This window comes from Acartia tonsa, chromosome 12 (genome assembly GCF_053477335.1).
Source record: "Acartia tonsa isolate MP-2025a chromosome 12, ASM5347733v1, whole genome shotgun sequence".
Taxonomy (NCBI): domain Eukaryota; kingdom Metazoa; phylum Arthropoda; class Copepoda; order Calanoida; family Acartiidae; genus Acartia; species Acartia tonsa.
In genome coordinates, this window is record NC_137271.1 from 20,517,474 (window position 1) to 20,544,116 (window position 26,643).

The 26,643-nt window shown below is 33.8% G+C and overlaps 1 protein-coding gene and 1 long non-coding RNA gene across 7 annotated transcripts; one reads left to right on the forward strand and one right to left on the reverse strand.

Moving 5' to 3' along the window:
* Window positions 1-54: 54 nt before the first annotated feature.
* Window positions 55-21,212, reverse strand: LOC145334578 (uncharacterized). Of its 6 annotated transcripts, none has more exons than XR_013884865.1 (28): window positions 20,886-21,212; window positions 20,156-20,208; window positions 19,737-19,802; window positions 19,237-19,350; window positions 18,928-19,094; window positions 18,617-18,665; window positions 18,138-18,264; window positions 17,594-17,824; window positions 16,911-17,049; window positions 16,371-16,488; window positions 15,363-15,389; window positions 14,594-14,660; window positions 13,860-13,923; window positions 13,403-13,452; window positions 13,036-13,111; window positions 12,221-12,303; window positions 11,970-12,038; window positions 6,647-6,709; window positions 6,154-6,278; window positions 5,529-5,680; window positions 4,730-4,828; window positions 4,455-4,514; window positions 3,946-4,152; window positions 3,393-3,527; window positions 2,676-2,942; window positions 1,877-2,207; window positions 385-1,602; window positions 55-128 (listed from the first exon to the last, which is right to left on the reverse strand). XR_013884865.1 is itself a non-coding variant. In XM_080180080.1 (27 exons), exons 1-27 carry the CDS (start codon window positions 21,057-21,059, stop codon window positions 543-545), a joined length of 4,173 nt encoding a protein of 1,390 aa, XP_080036206.1. In that variant the 5' UTR covers window positions 21,060-21,212; the 3' UTR covers window positions 55-542. The 6 variants fall into 6 exon arrangements, 2 of the variants coding, with proteins under 2 accessions (XP_080036206.1, XP_080036203.1); XR_013884866.1 differs by having other exon boundaries at window positions 55-163; XR_013884863.1 differs by having other exon boundaries at window positions 14,594-14,672.
* Window positions 21,213-23,307: 2,095 nt separating this feature from the next.
* Window positions 23,308-23,778, forward strand: LOC145334579 (uncharacterized). Its single transcript, XR_013884867.1, has 2 exons — window positions 23,308-23,388; window positions 23,738-23,778. It is a non-coding gene; the product is annotated as an uncharacterized LOC145334579 (long non-coding RNA).
* The last annotated feature ends 2,865 nt before the right edge of the window (window positions 23,779-26,643 follow it).

Consider the following 26,643-nt stretch of genomic DNA (forward strand, 5'->3'; position numbering starts at 1 on the left):
CTAGGGGTGTAACCGCAGGTTTCTAATTAAAATTAAAATATAAAAAAAAAAACATTTTATTTTGATATTTTTATTAACAAAAACTGTCTGAATGGAATAATGATTTTACAAAAAAATATCACAGAATGCTAGCGAGGGATTATCAAGGATAAGGCAATGGCAACTCATGGAAAAATATTCTTCTTTAATCTTTTCTGATTGTAAGATCAATTGTTAAAACATGTATTGTGGTATGAATCATGATCTTAATGCTCTATGGCATGCTGAAATAATTGTCAATAATGAAATTCATACGATAATCAGACCTTCTTATTCAGTTACAATGTTAATTTACACACAGAAAAATTTGGTAAAAATATTTGGCCCAGGTGACATATCCATTGCCTTATTGATGATAAATAGATAGGTATGAGTTTTTAGCATTTTTTTCATTTCAGCTTTGGAAAAACTTCGAAGATTATTCTGTACTAAGATCAACACAACAAGTACTTAAATCTTTTCTGCTCTACAATATTTCTTAGCTCCAGTTTTTTTACTTTGTTTTATTCTTTAGCATCACTCATTTGCTCGTCTTCTGATAGTTGTTCAAGCATAACCAGAGCGTCACTTGACACGTCATCATTAGACAGATCAGCTATGGTCATAGCATCATTAGTCTCAATCTGAACATTGTTGTCTCTTTCGTTTCCCATTGACACTTCTATTTCTTTATCTTGAGTTTCAGTATTGCTGAATTTTTCTTGTACTGATTCATTATTTTTATCCACATTTGAATCACTTTTGGCCAGATTTTCTTCATTGTTTGTATGATTAGCATCGTTATTAGATATATCAGAGTCATTCTTGAGAGTGCTTCCTGAATCTTTTTCTCTATTGAGAGAATTTGCGTCCACTTTAACTAGATTGGCTTCCATCTGGGATGTTTCAACATTCTCGTTTGTTGCATTGGTCTTATCACAATGAGGTGTATCAACATCAATTGATGGATTGGCGTCTGCACTTTGAGTGTTAGCGTCAACATTGGGAGGATTAACGTCATCCTTAGGTGAATTGCCATCTATTAATGGTGGATTAGCATCAATACTTGGTGAATTGGACTCCACAGAAGGCGTCTTTGCGTCAACGCTTGGTGGATTGGCTCCCACTGATTCCGGATTTGCGTCAACGCTTGGTGGATTTGCGTCAACACTTGGTGGATTTGCGTCAACGCTTGGAGGATTTGCATCCACTGATGGTGGATTAGCGTCTACACTTGGTGGATTTGCATCGACGCTTGGCGGATTAGCATCTACACTTGGTGGATTTGCATCGACGCTTGGTGGATTAGTGTCAACTGAGGGTGGATTAGCATCTACACTTGGTGGATTTGCATCGATGCTTGGTGGATTAGCGTCTACACTCGGTGGATTAGCTTCCACGGAAGGTGGATTAGCATCAACACTTGGTGGGTTAGCATCGACACTTGGAGGGTTAGCATCGACACTTGGTGGGTTAGCTTCCACTGACGGTGGATTAGCATCAACAGAAGGTGGATTAGAAACACCCACTCTTTCTTCCACAGGTGTATTTCTTCCAGATAGGTTAGCACCTGACCATGAATATCTAAAAGGAAAATAAATCAATAAAAGTTTTGAAAGCGATAGTTAGGAATTTGTTTGTAAAATGCAATTTGAATGGTATGTTCTCAAGGAGCAAATTTTCAGCAATGCTAAAACTCTTTAGGTTCTACCCCCATGCAACCCACATCCCACTGCAAGTTTATTGTGATTTTAGTAGGTATCATTTAATTTCTATTTGTTTGCAGAATCACGGCCTCTAAATTTTTTTTTATAAATATCCATTATCTGGAGAAAAAAAAAGATAAAATAATCTAAACCTGTGAGGTCTTGGTGAGCTTGAGAGCGGAGACTCGGACGGACCAGGGTGTGGTGTAGTATTGCCTGATACTTCTGGAGCCTGTATGGATGGGGAAGGCATGGGGGACCGTGTAGACAGGGGCGCGGTGTTCGGCGACGGGAATGGAGATCTTGTGCACAACGGTGTCGCGTTCCCGGGTGAATAATTGGGTTGCGGCGAGTAGGCGGGGGCCGGAGAGTGCGGAGAGTATCCGGGTGCCGGGGAGTGTGGAGAATAGGCGGCTGGCGAGCGCTGGAAGGAGGGAGAGTAGCCCTGCGGGCTAGAGATCATTCCACTGCTTGGCGAATAAGCTAAATTAAGACAATATAAATTGAGAGTTGAAATAAACTCCACCTTCTTTATTTGTTATAATCTTTACATATATTTATGTTTGAAATGATGTAATCCTTAAGTTAGGGTTTGATTAGCATAAATTCTAAAAAAGATCTTAATAAGTTTAACCTTTTACCCTACCTACTTGATTGTAAAAAATGCACACTTTAAACACGTATTTCTTAGCAGGGATAAAAAGGGGTAAGACAAAGGCCGATAATTTAATCCCAATGATGATAAAAAAAATTCTGTAGATTACAATTAGTGATTGAAACGTTAAACACAACTTAATGAACCAACCATTAAAATTTGATCAAATTCCCCAAAGTTGTTAAGCCAACGACTAAGAGACGTTATTATAAAACTTTGGAGATGATTGTAATAAACATCCCTGTGTCCCCTCCCTCCCTGAGTTCTTTGTCTTGTGACATGAAAAAATTTTATACCTGGAGAATAAGAGCCACTTGGTGAATATGCCGGTCCTGACGGGGAGTATCCCGGCCCAACAGTATCTGGTGAGTAGCTGGGCTCCACAGTCCCTGCACCACCAGAGCCGCCAGCAATACCACCAGCCAGATACCCGCCTCCACTGTGGGATGAGGGTCTCATGGTGTCGGGGGAATAGTTTGGCTCTGCAGGGGAGTAGGCCACCCCTCCGCTGACGGTATCAGGAGAGTAGTTTGGTCCAGCGGTGTCAGGGGAATAGTTGGCTCCTTAAAAATTATACAGAGTAAATATTTGTGTGTATTTGGTGAAAGAAGATAAAATATTTTACACTTGAGAACTGACTAATAAATGAGGTCCATGTTAGCAACCTAAATTGAACACAATTTTCTCCTGTTTTAATATCCACGTGTATATATATTCTACATCCATTCTTGTGTAGGTAGCACATTTGTATTTTCTTCTTTTGCATCAAGGTTTTTCTAATATTAACTGGCTACTTTAAAGTTAAAAAATAGAAGGGGGCAAGTCCTATTTGTTACTATGCCTATAGGGCGGGGACCCTGTACCGATTTTCCATTGGGTGTTTGTAATCAGCTAATGGCGTCGGAAATATAAACACAGCCGAGTACATACAAAAGAACAGAAAGTAATTTGTTAGAAGACTATAAGGGTCTACACCGCTTGTGTCAGGTAGTATATTTGTCTGTCCTGTTTACCTGAAGCTGAAGGAGAATACCCGGGACCTATGGCCTCTGGAGAGTACTGACTGGGGGAGTAGGATACCAGAGGGGTGGCATTCCCGGGGGAGTACAGGGGAGATGAGGGTCCTCCAGATGGTGATAACTGAGGTCCTGAAGAAAGATCTTAATTCAGTTATCAGGTAAGCTTCACTTACTTCAATATAAGCCCTACAGTGTTGGCCAAAAACTAATAAAAATATCAAAATCATACTCAAGCAATGACAATGCAAAAACAATAATGAATTTTGAATCTACTCACCTCCCCAGAGCACTACAGCTCGAGACCTAGCCATTGTGGAGATTTTTCTCTACATGGAGATTAAAAAAGAACAAACCGTCTTAAGTACTTGAAATCTTGTAGATAAAATCCATAATGTTAAAAAATTTAAACCAAAGATCTTTCTATAGACACCTTAACCAGGTTTCTATCACAATAATAGCCAATTTGGTATAAAAAAGGAAGATCTGTCGAACATCTAGAACTAGACAGAGCTATTTTGACAGATTCATTTAAAAAAAAAATGCGTACCTGAATAGACAGGAGTATTTCCCTGGCTGTGGTGGCCCGAGTGTGCTGGTGTGTAGCTGGGCGTGTACTGGGGGGTGTACGAGGGGGTCTGGTCCTCGGAGGATATGGACGGGGGTGACGGGGAGGGTGGCAGCGGTGCTGGGGTGTTGTGGGGCGCAGCTGTTGAGGTGCTGGGTTCAGTGTCCTCGGCCTGCGGACTTGCAGCACCTGAATTTAAAAAAACAAACATTTAATTTAAAGTCTCTGCATCTTACCCTTGAAATTATACCTTTTATTGAAAGCGTCAGTGACCTCTTCCTCCCTGGTCATATTCCTTGTTTCGCTATTGAATCCTACTGAAAATCGTATTCTTGTGATATGTGCAATTTATATAGCTGACTGACTTTCACAAAAACAGCATGAAGACTAAATTAGTGTTGTCTAAATGTTTGTTATTTGTTTGAAATACATAATTATGTATGTTTGATGGCATACTTGTAACTTATGCTTGAAATAGTTTATTTATTTACCTGTATGTAGGCCATAAACCGGACTGGATACTAGGTTGCCCGGACTAGGGAAAGACAAACCTGAAAATTAAAAATATCAATGAATATAGGGGGGGGGGGGTATCATTATTTTAGCCCGCTGCGAGTTTCATTTTATTAGAGAACATGAAAATTTATTGGAACATCCAAGTAATAATAAATCCATTGTACATTTAGAAGGCAAAAAATAGAGTTGATACACTTGCAACGCAATTCTTTATCGTCCTAGAAATCACTAAATTAAAAGAAATATTGACCTGTGTAGACTGGAAGTTTATTTGGTCCCCTGTTATAGGTTGTAGGTAGATGACTAGGTGTGGAGTTGGCTGAATATCTTCCCCCATGTGGCGTTGTACCTAAATATTTTGGTACAGATTTAAGTATTCGTTAAAGTAGGGTTACACTAAATACCAGAAGGGGTATTTCATTTAAAGAAAAACTATTTTGACTAAAGCATGGTTTGATTAAAAGAGAAGTACACTAAACAGCTGTTGTTAATTTTTTTTGTTCATTTGCCCCACTTTCAGGGGTGTATATTCTGCATGGGATCCCCGGCTCAGGGGGGGGGGGGGAAATAAAAAATAAGTGGTTGGAGGGGAAAAAAATGTAAAAATTAAGAAAACTGAAAACATTTTTTCCATTTCGCCCCCCTCCTTGGTTAAAAAAACTAAAAAAATGTGTGGTAGGAGGGATAAAATAAATAAAATATAGAGTTCTTTAAATATTTTTCTATTTTCCCCCCTACTTTTTAAGAAAAATCTATGGGGGAAAAAAAATAAAAAAATTTTTAGCGGGGGAAAAAAATAAATCTTGTGCAGAATATACACCCCTGCCCACATTTTATTTTAATTTTAATAAAACATAGGTTTATCATCATTTCTAAGAAACAGAAAAGTACAATACATTTTCAGTTCAATTTTTTTTTATCTATACCTATTCATATCCCAAAAAAAAATGTTTAAAATAAAAATCCGCCAATAAAAACTATATGCATATGATGCAGGCTACTAAAAAATGTACTTTTAGTCAGATACTTGTAACTATTCAGTACCGTACCTGGGGTAAATCCACTGGGGGTAGAATTAGCCGAGTATCCTCCTGGGGTAGGCCCACTGTACAGATGGCTTGGGCCAGGGTACAGGAACTCCGCAGGGTTACCGGGCTCCGCTCGTTTGTCCGTTTCTTCTGCCGGCGTGCGTTGACTTTGACTAAATAAGATTCTGAGTGAAATAAAGGGATAAGTTAATGGCAAATTAATCGACAACATTTCGTTAATTTTCTACCAAGAGCAGAATTAAAAGTAAGCACAATAAGTTTGTTTAACTTGAATTGTATACCTTTCCATAAACCTTTCTTAACTGACTGGCTAGGTACCTATCTAACTTTGTATCCAGGGGTGTGAATTCTGCACAAGATTCATTCCCCCCCCCCCATCGGCTGCAAAATATTCTCCCCCTCCTATTTTTGCGAATAAGAGAAAAATGTTTTCATTCGGTACTCTTTATTTTATTAATTTTTTTACCCCTCCCACATATTTTACTATTTTTTCCCCACCAAGGAGGAAGAATAAAGGTTTTCAGTAGGTACTCTACTTATTCCCTCCACCCACATATTTTTTAACTCCCCCCTCCCCCCTTAGCTGAATATACTCCTCTGTTTCTATCTATCTATTACTGTCTACCTTGGTGTGTAGGCACTCCCAGGCGTGAACTTTCCATAGAATGGAGTAAATGCGGGGTTGTACGCGTGTGGTGATATCCCATACGAACAGGGAGTTGTAGAATTTGAGGTCTCGTTTTCAGCTCCCTGCAAAAAATATTTTAATAAACCGCGATGACTATTTGTAAATGTTGTCCTGAAGGGGTTTGTTCCAATCGGGAAGGAAGAGGACAATGAGCTGTTTTTTAAACTAGTCCCCAAATTATAAAAAAAAAAATTCTTTAGTGTTGGCTTTACAACTTTAGGGAGTTTAGTTGAAATTCAATTGTTGGTTCATAAGTTAAGTGTCCAAACGTTTCAACCAATTGTAATCTAAGCTACAGAAGGGGTAATTTTTCTATCTTTATTGGGGATATCCGGATGTACGTTAATTTATCGGCCATTGGCTTTTCCCTTGAGATCCCTTCATATACATACAGATTTAATTATCTGACCCAAAAATCCGTTATGTTTACCTTAATAAAAACCTGTAGAGGTCTCTGAAATCCTTTACTTGAATGGCTAGGTATGGCTACAACCTGAAAACGTGAAATTAATTCATTGATTTTTAGATATTGTTAGAAAAGAATATAATGATAGTGCTTTTTAACAGCTATCATACCTGTTTTTTTCAAATATAAAAAAAAATGCATATATCCTATTATATAAAGTATTATTATATGTATAAACACAGTTTTTTTTTTAACTTTTTATTGATGGAATACATATGTTTCTCTATAAAAATAGATCATCAGTTCCAATTAAGATGTATAAAATAAGAGTTAAAAAAATATATGTCCTTGCATTTTGAATCCTTTTAAAATGATATGATATGATATGATATGATTTATTAGCAGTAAATTACAGATTAATTTTACAAATAATTAAATACATTTTAAATTACATCATTTTTATAGATATATTTATTTATATTGACATAATTAGGGTAACTGTACTACAGGGCCTTTAAAGTCAATCTTGACTGTCCTTCGGCCCATTTTTCATTTAATTTTTGAAAATATTTACAAGTTTCACAAATAATATAAAATAATATTAGCTATTTACAGGGTATGGCATTAAAGTAGCTTACTGGTTGCGATATTTAAATTATATTTATATTTTTCCACAGGGATAACACTTTCTCTCCCTGCATTGAAATGTTTTGTACTTTGATATACACTTATTTTTTACATATTTTTTAACAGCTTTGGATGAATTTAATGATCTTAGCTCACCTGCCCAACTATTCCAAATTTTCGGGATTTTTACGGAAGGAAAAGTTTCATAGATTTTATAATTTGGTTTCTCTACTCTAAGACATTTTGATCTAGTATTTTGCAATGGTGTTAAAAAATTAAGCATACATTTGGGAAGTTTGTTTTCTAAATATTTAGAGACAAATTCAACTACATTTGCATCCCTTAGGTCAAAAATGTTAAGAATATCTAGTTTTCCCATCAGGGGCTCGGCATGCACATTGTACTTAGCATTTAAAACATTTCTTACAGCTTTCTTCTGTAGGTTATGAATTTTTGTGATATGCTCATCCTTTGCCGCCCCCCAAACAATTAAGCCATACTCTATGTGGGGCTTAGCGAGGCTGTTGTAAATTGTTTTTAAAGTAGTGGTTGGAAAGAGCTTTTTTGTTTGGGATAGGGCATAGACTGAGCTTGCTATTTTATTTTCTACATAGTTTATATGTTTGTCCCACTTAAGTTCATCATCTATAAGAACACCAACAAACTTGAAAAATTTAGTATTACAATCTCTGCCAATTCTTTCAATTTTTTCCCCTCCTATTTTCAATGTGCATAACTCTGGATCAAATGGCTTTTTATGTGGGCGAAAAATCATATATTTAGTTTTTGATACATTCAAGGCTAGTTTATTTGCTCTAAACCAATTTTTTGCTTTATCAAGTTCTAAATTAGAATCTGCAATTAAGTCATTTAAGTTGTTGTTTGATTTGCTAAAAGTAGTATCATCAGCAAATAAATTTGTTAAAAAGGATGTTGCATTTGGTAAATCATTTATGTATAGAATGAATAAGAGGGGGCCTAAAATACTTCCCTGTGGAACCCCTGTTTGAATGATTTTTTTAGCTGAATTTACACCATTGATTGTAACAAACTGTTGCCGTCCTATTAAATAGTTTTCAAACCATTTCAAGGTATTTTTAAAACCGTAGTGTTCAAGTTTGTTTAAAAGAATTTTTATATTTAGGACATCAAAGGCTTTTGAAAGATCTAAGAAAATGTTTATTGTATATTCAGGGTTCTTTTTATTTAGATTTTCATAGATATGCTTAAGTAAATTTAATAAAGGCTGTGTTGTGTTATGATTAGTACGAAAATTCATATTGATATTTATATAGGATATTACAATCTGATAAAAATTTGGTCATTTGTAATGCAACAACTTTTTCTAAAATTTTGCTAAATGCTGAAAGAATAGAAATTGGACGATAATTAGTAAACTTATTTCTTTCTCCTGCTTTAAAAATAGGTACTACACGAGCAATTTTGTAATTTTGTGGTATGAATCCTGTTTTTAATGATAAATTAAATAGGTATACTAACGGATCAATAATTTCATTTATAACTTCTTTGATAAGAAAGATGGAGATGTTATCCTCCCCACAACTCTTTTTGCTTTTAAGTTTATTTAGAGCATACAACAAGTTCTTTTTAGTTACAATACCAAAATTGAAATTAGTATCATTTTTCTCCCCAAGAAAGCTATGAAAATTGGATTCAGAATTTGGTATATTTTCTGCAATTTTAGACCCAATACTTGAAAAAAAGTCGTTGAAACCATCAGCTATTGACTTTGCCCCTGAATATGATTTTATGTCATCATAAAAGATGTTAGGTAGACTTTCCTTATGCTTTCTTCCATTTATAACTGAGTTTATAAGAGTCCAAGTTTTCTTAATATCATTTGATAATTCTAGAAATTTATTGTGATAATAATCTTTTTTTGCCTTCCTTAATTTATTTTGGTAAAGCTGATTTAAGTCCCTCCAATCGTTAAAATTAGTTTCATTAGGGCATTTTATGCGTTTTTTAAATAACTTATCTTTTTGTTTTCTGATAGAAAGTAGTTCTTGTGTCATCCATGGATTTTGGGGGTGTTTTTTTCGATTTTTTCTTCTGTTTGAGAAGGGAAAACTTTCATTAAATTCCTTTTCTATTTTATTCTGGAATGACTCAAAAGCTACTTCCGGCCTAATTTCATTCATAACACTGTCCCAATTTGATTTTGCTAATTTTTCTTTAAAAATATTAATATTTTTCTTAGACATACTTCTGACTTTATCTTCACTTATACCATCCCTTTCCTCCTTCCCCTCACATGTGTGTGCTAAAAAGACAGGTAAATGGTCTGTAATATGTTCTAGTATTAACCCACTTTGAAAATTTAAATTTTGTTTGTTAGAAAATATATTGTCAATACAAGTGGCTGTGTTTTCACTTATTCTAGATGGTAAAGTTATAGTAGGCATAAAGGAATGGGTAAGCATCAATGATAAAAATCTATTTGTAGGGGCATGATTTAGATGTGATAAAACATTAATGTTGAAATCTCCAGAAATTAAAATTTCCTCTGCATTTTTAAATTCCTTACAGTCAAGCTTTTTGAGAATAAGTTCTAAGTCTTGTACAAAGATATCAATGTTACTATTTGGTGGGCGATAAATGTTTCCTATTATCTTATATCTGCCGTTTTGTGTAAATACTTTAATAAACATGCTCTCAAGAAACCCATCTTTAAAGACATTTAAATCCCTTAACTCCTGAAAATTTAGTCCTTCCCTTATTAAGAATCCGACACCCCCTTTTTTCCCCTCCCTCCCTTTGTATACTATAGTTTGATATTTGTGAATATTAACATCCTGACTATTTTTTATGGCCCACAATTCTTGAAGTGAAATAACAGAGAAACTAAATTTTTCATTTGCTAAATTTTTTAAAAGACTTTCTAGGCTTTTACAATTTTTTGTAAGACTTCTTATATTATATGATAATAAGGAGCAAATTTCTGTCTTTTCCTTATACAGATCATTAAATTCTTCCAAGCTGAAGTAAGAACATTTAAAAAGATTTTCATCTACAAAATTATCAATCATTTTCAATATGAGACCAATAAGCTAAGTTTAATGCTACGAGAATTAAAGAAAATATGAGAATCATAGTCCTGATTAATGTGTAAAGTTATATATACAGGCGAATTATTTCAGTTGACAGATATTTAATACTTTTAAAAGTAAAGATAATTTTAACCATATTGATAGAAATAGAAAGTAAATGAAATGAACCTTAAAAAAAAAAAAAAATTGATTTAAAGCTATACATATGAAGCAGTGTTAATAAGATTTGAATGGCATTAAAAAAATATTTTCTCTGAAAGTGCAACTAACTTTTTAGTTTTTGATTTCTTCCTTTTTAACTTTTTTTACTAATTGATCTACCTCTATTTCAGTTAGGGTGCATTTGCTTTCGTCGTCTCCAAACTGCTTTGTGATGGGTTCCCAGGCACCGTCCCGCTTCACCTGCATGTAGATGGTCCCGTTCTGGTCTGAGCTGAAGTTGTTGATATCTCCATTTCTCTTGAGCTTCTTCAGGTGTTGAACCAGCATGCCCCTACGCTTTGTCAGATGGAAACAGATAAAAAAGTTGGGGAGTTTGATGTGTGCCTTTTCTTCTTTGGATTTAGCTTTTCTCCTTTCTTCTCCTTTTAGCCCACCTCGTTTTATGGCCTTGACCAGGCTGCTATAGGCACTATCATTGCAGCGGTTGTTGAATTTAACCAGAATAGAACCCGGCCCTTTCAGTCTGTGGCAGGCAGCTAAGTCGCTGTCTGGAATTTCGATGCCATAATGCTCTAGGATAAGTTCCTTGGAATGCTCTTGGATGGTTTTATTTTCTTTTTTCAGAGTCTCGTCCGATTTGATAATTGTCTGTAGATTTTTAGTTGGGATGTCTGGACTGTGCAGGATGACATTACTTTTAAGGTTTCTTTGCCAGAGAGTATCATTATCATCTTTCAGGCCTCTTATTTGTTGCTTTGTGTCTTCTTGTTCGTCTGGGTGAAAGTCCTTCTCACGCTGCTCAAAGATGGTTTCAAGGGCACAAATGATTCCTTCAAAAGCTTGGTTGCCATTACTTATATCTTTTTTCAGACCAAATTTTAGAAGAATATTTGACAGTCTAGTTAATTGATCTTCACTAATAGTTACTTTTGAAGCTGGCATTTTGGCTGTCACTTGAAAAATATCCGCTGTATCTGAGTCTAACCTTTAACACATATGTGGTAGTTTAACCTTTACACCGGAAGTTCACTGCTCGCCGGTCAAACTATAACTATCAAACTATAACTTAAAAGACTAAATAAGAAAGAAGTGTTAGAAAATTGTACCCCCTGCGGGGTTTTTTACTACTTAATAAATAAATAAAGAAAGTTAAAAAATTAAACTGTGTTTATACATATAACAATACTTATATCCTCATGGGGTTGGGGGGGGGGGGGGGAGGGAATTAGCATCTTTATATAAAAAGGGGGAGGTGTTTAAAGAGAATCTTTAAAGAGAAAAATAGGTCATATTTTATCATAGTAAGGTTTTTTGTCTTAAGATTCAATATCTTCTGAACTGATTAAAAATTCTAATATTGATGGAACCTTTACAAAGGTCCTGAGATGGTATAAGGTTGCTTTTTTTGCTTGCTTCTTATCTATTTAAATGGAGCCTCTAGATGCTAGAGGCACATTCGCTAGTTGTATTCAAAGTGTAAAACTAACCTCACATCTGTTGAAACCAACTTCAGTAAGTAAAAAATCTGCAAATTGTTCTGGACGAAACTTGATTTCCTGAATAAAACAATTCAACATTACAAAAATAATCATTAAAAATTTTTATACAAATATTTGACAAAGTTACCGAGGTTAAAAATTCAAAACTTTAAAGGTTTTCCGGGGTGGTTAATGATCACTTAAAGATTTCAAATTTTAAACCCACTTGTTGACTTTATATAAAATTCTGAATATTTTACCTTAAAATTCTTGAGTATCGTTTCTGAGAGATTTTTTCGCTTTCCATAATTAGAAAAACTTTGAGCTTCCAATATCAGTACACCTAAAAATAATCATATTTTACTTGAAAACGTATAAACCGGTCACCAAAAGGCAGGGGTGTATATTCTGCACAAGATTTATTTTTTTCCCCGGCGACAATTTTTTTTATTTTTTCCCCCCCCTTGTTTTTTCTCACCCGAAAATGGAAAAATATTTAAATAACTCTATATTTTATTTATTTTTTCCCTCCTACCACACATTTTTTTAGTTTTTTTTTTCACCAAGGAGGGGGGGAAATGGAAAAAATGTTTTCAGTTTTCTTAATTTTTACATTTTTTCCCCCTCCAACCACTTATTTTTTATTTCCCCCCCCCCCCCTGAGCCGGGGATCCCATGTAGAATATACACCCCTGCCAAAAGGTGCGAATGAAATGAAATTGATAAATCAAAAGATTTTTGAATTTTAGTCAAAAGGTTTATCAGGTCAATTCCTATTTCTTATATACATCTTTTTTCTTTTATTTGTTTTTTGTTGCTGTCAGTTACTATTGAGGGAGGGGACATTGTACTGATAATTAAACTGTTATCCAAAGTTTTATAATAACATCATCTTATTTGTTAGCTAAAAAAAACTTTGGGTACTTTTAATGAATTTTGATTGTTTAAACATGGTAGTAATGTCCAAATTTTTTACAAGTTAAAAAAGGGGTGATTTTGTTTATCATAATTGGGGATATAAATTAATTTCGCATACATTGTCTTATCCCTTAAAATCCCTGAAAGGTAAACTTACCACCGGGTTTAAGCTGGGCATACATTTTCTTAAAAGCTCTTTTCAAGCCAGCATCACCGTTGTTCAAATGCATCCACTAAAATATTATTAGTTATTTATCGCATTGTATTATTAACAGCTTTCCGCGGTTATAAAAATGTACAATTATAAGATTAAGCTTTGTTAACCCCAAGATGCCGAAGGCTCGTTCTAACTAAACTGGTTTCAATATTATGATTGTACATTCTTATATTCGTAGAAAACTGGATATAATACGAAACGATACATGATTTTTCAGTATGGCTGAGAAGTTAGAACCGTTTCTTCTCCAACGGATATTAATCGTTTTCGAAGCCATACTAGAAATAATATTATATCTAATTTTTACCTTTGTTGTGGAAAGACAGAGAATTGAATCAAACTCTTGTTGAACTATTTCTAAAATTAAAATTAGTTAAATACATGTTCATGATACATCTATTGAATAATATTTTCAGGGAGGGGGGAGACATAGAGCTATTTATTACACTAGTCCCCAAAGTTTAAAATAAGGTTTTATTATTCGCTGCCTAAAAACTTTGGGGGCTTACAAGTGTTGGCTTAATAACGTTGGGGAGTTTAGTTGAAATTAAATTGGCTGGTACATTAAGTTGAGTGTCCAAACGTTTCAGCTATAAATTGTAATCTACAGAAGGTATTCATTAATATCAACATTCGGGATTTACATCAATTTATCTGCAATTGTCTTATCCCTTTAGATCCCTGAATATTTTTTAATGTTTTTAATTTTTAAGTAAATAAAATACCTATTTAATTAAGTTGTTGACAAAAAATATTGTTTTTACCTAAAAGTTGATCATTTTCAGGTACATAGTTGGTACAGTAAAATTCAACATTATGTGGAAACTCCTAAAATTTGGTTAAATCATTAATTTGGTATAAAATTGTATAAATGGTGATTACTAGGACAATTAGTGATTGTGTTTAAGGCAACTCTAAATAAAATAACATTCATCAATATTATTAAGTATTCGACTTTTATGCAATGAAATATTAACACTTGGAATACTTAGTCTGTTAGGCTTTTGAATAAATTGAAAGTGTTGATCTAAAACTTTTAAAATCGTTAGTTCTATTAAGTTTCTCTTTTAAGGATGTTGACATTCTTGTTTATAAAGTCAAAAGCAATGTACCTAATGATTTGAAAATGGAAATTAATATTTTTTCTATTCCCCAACTCTTAATAATGCAAAATCAGATTAAAGCCTCAAAAACACGTACTCTTCTGAAAAAAGGTTTGTGGCAGGGAGGGAGGGGACATTGGGTTGTTTATTACACTAGTCCTCAAAGTTTAAAATAACGTTTTCTTATTCGTTGGCTTAACAACTTTCGGGACTTTTATTGATTTTTGATTGGATGGTTCATTAAGTTGAGTGTCCAAACATTTAAACCACTAATTTAATCTACAGAAGGGGTAATTTTGTGCATCATAATGGGAATGTACTTCAATTCATCGGCTTAAGTCTTATCCCTTTAGATCCCTGGATTTGTGGTCCATATGTGCCAATTAATATGCTACCTTCATTTTTTCTCCTTGTGCATCGATGCCCAGAGGGTTGAGGGCTCCAAATTGTTTTCCAAAGCATCTACGGGCAGTTCTAACCATACAATATACGTGTGTAGGTATCTACAGCAGATATTTGGCTAATATACGTGTGTAGGTATCTACAGCAGATATTTGGCTAATAAGGTAAAAAGCAGGGGTGTATATTCTGCACAAGATTTATCCCCCCCCCCCAATAGGGGGAAAATGTTTTCAGTACTTTTTATTTTACTAGCGGCTACGCCCCTAGAGGCCTCTAGTGGCACTTTAAATGTTTTTGTTTGTTAAAGTTAATTTTTATGTACGATACCTCTTTATTTGAAGTTGAAGTCTCCCATAAGTTTTTAAAAATTTCGATTTTTTTGTCTTTTCTCTTGGGAGGGTGGTGGTACACTCTCCCAAAATAGTTATAAACCTTCCCGGGACTTATGAGAAGCTACCCTGTTAAGGCGAACCCGATCGGTTCAGCGGTTAGCGAGATCCTTCGGTACAAACACACAGACAAACACACAGACATCCTGTTACTTTAGTATAAGGATTCCCCTTCCACACATTTTACTTGTTTTTTTCCCCCAAAGGAGGAGGGGAAAAAATGTTTCAAGGACTGTTTAGATATTCATATTTTCCCCCTCCTATATGATTTTTATTCTCCACCCCTTTAGCAGGGGATCCCATGCTAAATATAATTCTTTTTTTAAAAAAAGTGTGAGATCAATAATGTTATATTCTGGTTAGAATCTGACACCTTGGATATCGCGTTTTCTTGTTGGGTCTGAAAAAAATAATTCTAATTAAAACTACATTAGGTACTTATTTCTCACATCGTATTATAAACAGCTTTCTGCGGATATAAAATGTACAATTATAAGATTAGCCCTGAGATGCCGGATGCACGGTCTAAAAAAATGATTTTAATCTTATGGTTGTACATTTTTAAAAGCGAAGCTTTTCTATAATTAGGGTCGGTCCGTACGTCCGTCCGTCCGTCCGTCCGAGATAGATAGCTTTTATTCGTTAATTTAGGCATGTTAGAATTGTCCTATCGATTTCAAACTTTGCATGATGATTCCTGTAGGAGTTAGGTACGATTTAGAAAGCATAGCAACTCTATAATCATTACCAGAATGTCCGTATGTCCATTTTAAACATGTTGATTTTTTTACTTTTTTAACAACAAATTTTTATGTGATCTAATTATCCGTTTGATCTGATTTTTGGTATATTGATTCCTGGAACAACAAAGAACAATATTATAAGCAAAGCAACTCTATAATCAAGTACTAAAAATGTAAGTATGTCCATAAACATTATCCTGTATCAAGTAGTTTTTCAAAAAATTTACTTACAATTTTGCTTCGAATCTTATACTTTTATATTCTGATTATTCAGATTAGACACTATACAAGTGTTAATTTCCGTTTATACTACCGTTTCAGTGCTTCGCTTTTATGGATGTCGCATCCTTGTTTTTGTGTAAAACATAATTAGACATAATTTTTTCGTGTGGATGAGAACTGGTTCTAATCCACAGGATATTAATCGGTTTCGATTGAATAAGAGAGAAAAAAATGTCGTCTCTTAAAAATAATAATATTTCGTATACCTAACAAATGTCTTACTTTGTTAAAGTTGATAATAATATAAAAAATCTAATACAGGTATAATGATTATTTTTGAAACAATTTGACATATTTAAATTAGGTATATTCAATAATAAACCCCATTTTTATAAGGTAAAAATCTGGGGAAATACCTTGTATCCATGTAGTGCCTAATATTCTTCCTTGCAATTCTGATCAACTCTTTGTCAATATCCACCCCAACAATTCTGACAGGGTTCCACATCTTTCCAATTGAAATTGTCATGTGGCCTAAAAAAAAACAATAATAGTTATTTCCATAAACAGTTAAGTTTGCTGCAGCTGTCGGTTTTAATGATACAAAATGATTTAGCATTCTATTATGTAAAGCAGTAAGCTTTTTTGTCAGTAGCGCTAACCGCTAAACTAATATGGTTCTCATTTCAAATGAATCTTTAATAGGTCCAGGGAAGGTTTATACCTATTTAGGGGGAAGATACCTTCACTCTTTCAATAAAATAAAATATTTTTATCTATTCTTAAAATAAAATATTTTTATCCATTCTTTAAATAAAATGGAAATTGGAGGGTTGAGCGTCGGAAATATAATCACTATCGAGTCGCTACAAAAGAAGAGATAACAAATTGCTAGCAGACGAAAAGGGTCTCCACCACTTGGGCCAGATAGTTGACTGAAATAAACATTTACTCACCAATATTACAGCCAATGTCGAGAACTTTCTTCTGTTGAAACCATTCTGCCTTGAGATGCTTTATCCTGGGATCCTCTTGCTGGCCAGGATTCCTGTACCCGTAGTATCTGTTGTAGTTGCCATGAACAAACCGGTTTTCCTGGACACAAATATATTTTCATTAAAATATTAAGTAACTGCGCTTTTTCAAAGACAAAAAAAGTCACGTGTAAGCTAAAGCAGAACAACGCAGACTATACAGTCACTACACCCCTCATACTGTATGAACGAACTGACCAATAAATGAGATCCATATTAATAAACTAATCTGACGACAATTTTTCCCTTTATAAAAACTTTTTCCCGCAGCTTTTCTACCAGTCAGGAGATCATACCCGGGCGTTATCCTCTTATAAACTTTATTTTTCAATTATGAAAATTTGAGTACCCCCCTCCCCCCCTTCGACAACGAACAACTAATTTAGGTTAGGTTAGGTTATAGGCTAGGGAGCCGAGCGCTGCGGCAAAAGCTGAACGTTATCGGGAGGTGGGGGGGGGGGGGGGAGTACTCAAATTTTCAAAATTGAAAAAAAATTCTAAGAGGTTATTACCCAAATACCCATACCCAAAATAAAATGTATTAAACAAAGGCTAAATTTGATTATATAATAGGTACATAAAGGGTTAGCAAACTTTAGAAATACCTTTTTTTGTGGTTCTTCTTTCTGAGGAACAACTTGTTTTACAGGAACCTTTTTCTCATCAATTACAGCAACCTTTTCTTTATTTGTTTCAATATCACCATCTCCCTCTGTCTCTTTCATTCCCTCCTTGGTGGAACCATTTTCATCCTCCCCGACCTTCGGAGTTGGTCCGGGCAGTTTGGAGATGTCGAGGGCAGGGAACCGTTTTTTCGTTCGGTTCCGGTGACGGACCTATGTAGATTTTGGGTTCAAGTAATGCAGAGCATGCCAATATTTTGTCAAGTAAAGCAGAGCATGCAAATATTTTGTCAAGTAAAATAGGGGTAAAATTGTTTGTATTAGAAACTAACGGCTGCGTCTAACATCTAGGTGTTCTGTGAAAGAGGACAGAAAAAATGTCTTAAGCCATTCTAAGACCTAAATCTAAATTTATAATAGTCTAAAACCATCATGGAACAAACATAGGATACATATTCATAAAACAATAATATTCGAGAATTCATTTTTTTATTTTAAAATCATCGTTTTAGTTATCAATTTTTACCTTTTTTTTCTTTGACAGTGGTGAGATCAATTTAGCGGCAAAATCCTTGTCGTTTCCTCCAGCATTCAGATTGAGAGGGTCAGATATATTGGGAGGAATCAACACTTCAATCTTGTACTCGGTTTTCCTACAAAAAATAACCAAATTAAATATAAAGTAGTTTCTTCCCTTGATATATTTGACCCCTGCGGGTAGCCTGCAGGGATAACCTGAACCAAATATAACCTAATCCAACCTGAGAAAAACACGAAAAAATACCCCCCCCCCCCTTTAATTTTCTACGCAAAGGTTGGAGAGGGGGTGGGGAGCGTGCTCGACTACACTTTAATTCATCTAGTATTTATATTTCAGTATGGCTTAGAAACCTATCAATATCCGATGGATTAAAACCGGTTCTCAGCAAAACTGAAAAATCATGCATAGAATCGAATTTTCTTAGGCTATCTATGATACGATGCGATAAATAACTATTATCTAACCTGTGTTTAGGTGTGGGTAGTGGACTAGACTCTGGTGTCAGCGAACTCACTAAAAATATTTAATTCAATTCAATAGCATAAAATATAATATATAAATACAACAATATTCTGGGAACATACATAATCAGGACATTAGCCGTTAAAACTACATATTTCAGCCTTGCAAAGCTTTTAATATGTGTCTTAGTACAATTTGGTCTTTCATTTTCTTTAGATAGAAATAACAAGTGATATTGTAACCTATATAGGTACTCCTTTAAACTTCTGTAGTCTAATTTCATCTGTATAATAATGATAACCAAGCAACTTACCCATTCTCAATTTTTCATCGCTGAGACTGTTCAAATTCAGAGGATCATGGATATTACCGCCCAACAGAAATTCCGAGGGTAGGACGTTGCCAGCCCCTCCTCGACCCTTACCCCCACCACCCCCTCCCCCAATCAGACGGCCAGACTTCCAACGTCTCATAGGAGCACCTAATTTGAAGGTTTGTTCATAAAATCTAGAACATAGAAATAAGCTTAATATATGACTTTCCTAGAAATTTATAAAATACTTTGCTAAATTGTAAAAAAGATTTGATTCTAAAATTAAAGTTTTAGAGGTTTTAGAACATTCCTGAGGTATTTTTGACATGTATGCTTGGCTGCATAGCTGGAGGGAGATGTTTGGCATGTCCACCCTCAGAAAAACTATGGCTGCGCTTTCTCAGTGGCCCTTTTAATTTCATTCTGAAATACATCAAAATTTTAGTTTTATGACATTTTAGTGATTTGCTATTTTTCAACCTAACTGATTTATTATAAACTAGTGGCTTCGCCCCTAGCCTCTAGGGGCATAGCCCCAAGAGGTTTGATCAACCTAATTTTTCGTATTTTATATTTAAAAAGAAAAAGTAAAAAAAAAAATTTTTTTGGGGGGGTATTTTTCATTTTTGGGGGGGTTGCGGGTGTCCCACCCCCAAGGAAAATAGCTTAAAACCATCACAGGACCAGTAGGTATATTCCCTGAAGAGTAGAGCCCAATCGGTTCAGTGGTTACTGAGATCTTAAGCTTCAGACGGACAGACAGACAGACATCGTTCTACTTTGTATTATAGATTGTATGAATAAAATACCTTTCTCCTCTTATATAATCATTTTCAAGATTTGATCGGTCTTCGATTGGTGGACCTCTTCTTTTTCTAAAAATATAGATTTAGTATAATCAATGCTTTCAACAAAAATACACACAAATATACATAAAAACTAAACAATCTCTCGTAATATCACGATGGAAATTTTAATTGAAGGACATTCAGTTTGACTATCTGCCCCTGCTTAATTGTCTTATCAAGTATAAAAAATTTGAAAACAGTTTTGCTTTTATTTAAACTTAAGTGGACGAAAAAACTTATTGCGGTCCTTCTTTTATTGTTAGAAGTGTTTAACGCCCCAAGGATCATCAAAGTTTTAATTTGATATAATCATTTCAGCAATCTAAATTTTTATCCTAATAGATGTTCATGCATAATGACTTGTTATATAACATTTTTACCTGAATTTAGATTTATCATCTAGGGTAGCCTGGAAATGAACCTTTCTTGTTTCCTAAAATAATAATTTATATGTTAATTATTCAACATATCTTTTGGAAGTACATGTACTTTCTTGTTTCTAAAAATTTGCATTTATTTTTTATTCTTATATTATATATACATAAATATTATGACAGATTTAGGTTCCTAAAATGGACATCATGTATTGGTCAAATCGTTCATCCAGTAGGAGGATAGGTGATGGGGTAATTGGGGATCGAAGAGCATCCATCTTGCTTTGTCAGTCTGTCAGTCATGCTACAACAGACATTTACATACTGTTATGTGTCAAGGTTTCGTGATTTTCAATTGAGGTATACGACTACGGTCTAGGGCCAAAGGGGAAGACGAGTAGCTGACTATCCAGTCAAAAGTTCAGTTCTACACAGGGATCTACTTAATTACGAACAATCCTTCTGTATAACACTTAAATGTACTGTTTAGATAATCAAATTATAGTATTATAAAAATAGCCCAAAAACTGCTAAAAAGCAGTCCGACCGCCATAAGTGTGTTATAGTTAATTATGCTCCTTATTGATGGGAAAGTTGACAAGAAGTTTCATTATTCCATCTTACATAGCAACCGAGAAAATCACATTTTCCCCCAATAGTGTTCAGAATATATAGACTGACGGACATACATAGTGAATTATGTACATAGTAGATTCGCTACTTAATATAAATATACCTTATGCAGTATATTATCATTTCTAGGACTTAGGCGCTGTCGTTTCTCCACAGGTTCTTGTAGCTGTTCATTGTCAGAATTATTAGCGGCTGCCGGTGGAATTTCTTTCGGCGCTATTTTACCGTCTTTCGCGGCGTCTACCGCCGACGGCGCTATATTTTGCTCTTCGCTCATCCTTATTTTCTACTTTTTAATAACTGTCATACAGTGAAAATTTACATTTTGACGTGAATTTTAACTTAAGATATGAATATAGTAGTAAAACGTTGCTTGAGAATTGATGAATAGAATTTGTTGTTGTTTTAGAAATGGCCTGAAATTGACTAACAATTCTCTACCATATTTCTTCCTTTTTTAAGAATTTTATTCGGGCATCAAATTATAAAAGTTGAATAAAATATAAAAACTTAAATAGTGACTTTATATATTTACATATTATAAATAGACAAAACGTGTGATATTTACTTTATTTCAACAAAATGTTAGGGTTATTTATATTTGGGGGAAATGTCAAAAGAGTTTTATTACGAAGCCAAGACTAAGGCAATGGAGACTTTTTATCTCTTGACAAACTTTCCTTTTTTAATTAACATTAATGTATTTCATAAAATGTAAAATGAATGAAAATGTTTTTAGAAAACTAGTAAAAAATTGTTAAAATATATTACCGTAGAAATAATCAGAGGGCTTTTTCGAGATAATATAAAGTTTGTTTTTAATAAGGGTTAAACCTGTAGGACGATTTTAACATGTGTATATTTTTAGTCAGAGAACTTGGATGGTACAACAGATTATCTTGCACTCTAATAAAGTGAAACTTGTAGCTTGCTAAAACAACGATCCCCAATCACTCATATATCACCTTCCATCATACTAGATGAACGAACTGGCTAATAAATGAGGACTATTGTAGCAGCCTAAATCGACGACAAATTTTCCCCTTAAAGAGTATAGGAAGCTAATATGGTTCTTGTAGAACCCATGTAGAAGCTTTAGCTTAATACAATAACATTGACCACTCACATTTTTGTAATCCCATAAGTTTTTTTATAGAAAAATTAATAGATTTTCTTTTTAGCACCAATATTCTTGATCAAAAAATCGTGGTTAAGGAAGCGTTGTTTAAAAAATAATTTTCTTGATATAGGATGAAAATTAAAAATCGAGGTAATAGAGACTGTGCAGCAATAAAACGGCTATTTAAAAGTGCAATTTATATTCAGTTTCCTTTATTAGGTAAATAGGAGATAGATTTTTAATATTCTTACTTTGCTTATAGACTTCTTGCCCTAATAGATGTTTTTTAAAACTTAATTTTCTCATTTTTGGGAAGAAAAATAAAAAAAAGATTTACTAGAACCTATAAACAATACAAATGTCTACAGTTTTATGCTTAAATTATAAATTTTAGCATAACAGGAATATATTTGATAGAAAAAATCGAAACCAAAAAATTCTTAATTTTTTTGGTCTTCGATACAGACCAGGCGATTCAAACCGCTTACGCGTTGTAAGCGGTTTCACATAAAAACATGTCTCTGATTCCATCTGTGCTGGCCTGTGTAAACACACACACACACACATATACAGACAGCTGATTGCAGCCGGGGTACCTTTAGTTGGTTCTACCACACACACACATACAAATGTAAACAAAAATAAACATATGGCCGTCGTCAATATTCAGTTTTGTGTGATATTTTATCAATTAAAAACTTTTTGTTATTCAAAAGTTATTAATATTATTATACCTATTTATTCAAACCACATTATGATTAAATATTCATATGATTTTATTTTATTTCAACGAATGTTGCTACATCAATAAAAATTGTTTTCTGCCGGTGCAGTCTTGGATATCCTTTTTTTAAAAGATGCGCATCAAAATTTGAAGTAAAAGTAAAAGTACATTTAAAGATTTATTAGTAGGATTTATTTATTTTTATATTTTGGTATATAATAGATTTTGAGTTAGGTTGGAACAAAAAATAATTTATTTTCTACAAGTTAGCTACAAGTTCCTGTGCAGTGGCATGCACAGGGAAATGCGCGAAGCTTACCCGAAATGATACCCCTCGATTAGAGGGATTTTATGTCATTATTCAAGTAACAACCAAAACTTTTTTCAATTAGTAAATGTTTTTCAGGAACATAATTAAACGAAAATAAAGTAGTGAGGGTTTTTGTTTGAAGCCTAAAATCTCAATAACTACTGCATGAACCGATTGGGTACTCTAATTTAAGTAGGCTTTAAATTGGTCCTGTGGATGGTTTTAGGCTATTTTATTTTCTTATTTAGGTCTTGGGATGGTTTTCAGCTCTTTTTATAGCTCCTCTCTAACCCTTTAAATACAGAGCCCTAGATGTTAGGGACGTAGCCCCACTAGTTAATTATAATACTTTAAACAATAATGCATGTTTCAGATTTTTATAAAATGGCAAGTAGTCATGAAAACATAAATTTTAAATTATGAAGAAAAAGGCAAGGAACTTAACAGGACAGGTAAATTATTGGTTTCATAGGGAAAGTGATTTCAACAATTTTAAATCTTGAAGCTAGGGACGCAGCATTCAGAAATAAAATGATGTAAAAAGTACATATACTTCTCGATTGAAATAAATAAAACTTAATATATATGTACACCTAAACTTTCTTCTCTCTCTGCACTTTGAACTTTTAAAATATAGATTCAAAGGCGGTTTCACTCAAAGCACTTGGTCTAGCATAGAATCCATCCCTCCCTTCTTTGATTTTAAATATATTGAAAAAAAGTAGAAGGAACTATAATCAGGAAGATTCGGCTGTGTTTATTTTTCTTTGGTTTAATATTTTAACATATTTAAATATTAAGGTTGAGTTCAAGATTGGAGTCGGCAAGAACCAGTGAAACGGTAATTTTTATTATTTTTTATCTTCCCCCCACATCTATTTTATTCTGACGGGGGGAAGGTGGGAAACAAACGTATTAGTTATTTTTATGTAATCTAATGTGTTAAAAACGTGGATGACAACATCCATTAAAGCAATGCTCTGAAACAGTAGGACAAACATACATGAACACATAAAGTGTGACAAAACTGAATAATCAGAATATAAATGTATAAGACATACCTACCTAACAAAAGTGTAGGTAATTTTTAAAACTTTTGAAATACAGGATAATTAAATCACTTAAAAATTTGTTGTAGAAAGCTAAACATCAATAATAAAATAATAAATGTACTGACATTCTGGTAACAATTGTGGAGTTGCTACGCTTCCTAAATCGTACCTAAGTACTACAGGAATCTCAATTCAAAGTTTAAAATTGATAGGACAATTACAACATGTCTACATAAACAATATGAGCTAACTGTTCCACGGTAAAAGCTAACATTACAGACGGACAGACTGACCCAAATTATAGAAAAACTTCGCTTTTAACAAGGGCTATGAACTATGGCACAAAGTGCTAATGTTATTTATATTCAGATATTAAATTATTCCATTCATAGGAATACCTAATTTTTTTCAGCTAATAATAAAATTTTATACAATTTATATTAGTTATTTAACGTATCCTATTTCCGCTGATAGTAAAATGAAAAAATTAAAGATTAATTGCAGTTTTGTTTGTTTTCCCTGGCTAACAAACCTGGTATTGGTAGGGGGGGGGGGGGGAGTTTTGAAACATTTGAGAAAATAGTGTGCTTAGGCTTTATCTTTGGACTGAGAGGATAGGTTATTAGAGATAAAATCATTCTTATATAAAGATTTTCCCTAAGTTTTAAGATATTTTGGATAGGGCTCCAACTTCAGGTGCGGCAGGCCTCCAGGTTAGAGTTAGACCGACTCAAAATGCAAAAAATTTTGGCGCACTATTCTAACTCATTTCTTTTATGATATTATGACTATTGAATATTGATACAAAAAAAGTGTCCTGGTAGCTTTTTTCAGCAATATGTCAATTTCGATTTTCTTAAAAAAAGGGGGAGGGTCCCCCCTCGGGGAAAATTTTTTTTTTTTTTTAATTTGACTTTATATACCTACCTTCCTTAATTTGTTTGAAGAGTAGATAATGAATCAAAAAACGATTTTAAAAGATTTTGATCATAACAAGGGCTATCATTAAAAGACTTACAATTTTGGCAACAAAACAAACAAAATCAGCTAATTTTGACGGTTATTTGAGGATAACATTTGCTAGGGTCTGTCCAGAGTCTTCTTAGAGGCCTTCAGCTCCTAAACCTGGAGGTCTATTTAATTTTTTTTCAAATATGTTAATAACATCTAAAAAAAAGTAAGTGCTTTTGATTTTTTTAACTGTACAGAGACCACCTGAAGGCCTGCAGCACCTGAACCTGGAGGCCGATTGTAATTTTTTATTCAAATATGTAAATAATATCTATAAAGATGTTTATGTTGTCTTATAAGGGGGGGGGGGGAAGATGTGGTGACTCATGCCACGACATACCAGCAATTTTATTTTGGGTGCTACTTCCTTAGTTTTTGAGATAATTGGAATTTGGCTAGGTATAATCTTTTTGGTTGTGTCACTAATTACCCCAAGTTTTGGTATCTTTAAAAAAGAACGGCGACAGGACCGTCGCTCCCACCATTTTCCGCAGCCGAAAAAAAAAATTTATTGCATTTCTCGCAAAATTAGGCAATTTGGAATCATTTGACACCATATAATTTTTTTTTTCAATTTCCCCTTACAATCAACCCTGCGGGTTGATTTTTTTCAAATTCTCGGTTATTTAGGCTTTACTTAAATTCAGTACATCTCCTATGCTTTTAATGATACTAGTGGCTGCGCCCCTGGTATCTAGGGGACTCTGTCTTCAAAGGGGTAAGGAGGTGGAAGACAAATAGCCTAAAACCATCCCGACACCTATTTGAGGCTTCACTGTAAAGGAGGACCATATTGGGTCAGTGGTTAGACAAAAAAGCTTATTACTTTATATAAAAGTAATGAAATAAATCTTTTAAGGTTGTTCAGTAAAAAATATTTAAATAAAAAATTTATTGCATTTCTCGCCTAATTAGGCAATTTGGAATCAATTGAGACCATGTTATTTTTTCAAAAAAATTTCCCTTACAAGCAACCCTGCCCCCGTTAATTCAGTGCTTCTCCTGTGCTTTAAAAGTTATTGAAACAAAATCTGTTTAGGTTGTTCAGTAAGAAATATTTGAATAAAAAATAGCGTCGGGACCACCACTCCTGCCATTCAACGTCAGTTTCCGCTGCCGCCAAAAAAGAACAACATGGTGTTAAATGATTCCAAATGGCTTAATTTGGCGAGAAACGCAATAAAAATATTGAATGGCGGTCATATCATCGTTTTTTATGTTATCTTTTTTTTCTGACCCATGTTAAAGATTTGTTACAATATCTTTAAAAGCACAGGAGAAGTACTGAATTTAAGTTAAACATTTATAAAAAGGGAAAATTTTTTGAAAAAAATAACATGGTCTCAAATGATTCCAAATTGCCCAATAAGAATTTTTTATATCATTAGGTATATAAGAAGTAGAATGATTTTATCTTTAATAACCTATCCTCTCAGTCCTAAGAAAAAGCATATGCTTCCCCCCCCCCCCTCTCCTTAATTATTAAAAACACTACGTAACTTTGATATTAAAATACATGACTTTATTTTTTTTTCCAAAACCGCTCTAATCCAGCATATATTACAATTTTTCATTTTAATATCCATGGAAATTGTCTATATATTACATTATCTATATTTTTTCTGCTTCGTTTAAGATGTACCT

Excerpts from the sequence above, each read along its gene's own strand:
- LOC145334578 (XM_080180077.1), bottom strand. The coding sequence starts at position 21,059 with ATGAGCGAAGAGCAAAATATAGCGCCGTCGGCGGTAGACGCCGCGAAA. Across the intron at positions 15,390-16,370 it reads AGGCACTACATGGATACAAG|ACCCAACAAGAAAACGCGAT; the intron begins GTATTTCCCCAG and ends TATTTTTTTCAG. Across the intron at positions 13,453-13,859 it reads TGAAAATGATCAACTTTTAG|AAATAGTTCAACAAGAGTTT; the intron begins GTAAAAACAATA and ends TTTTAATTTTAG.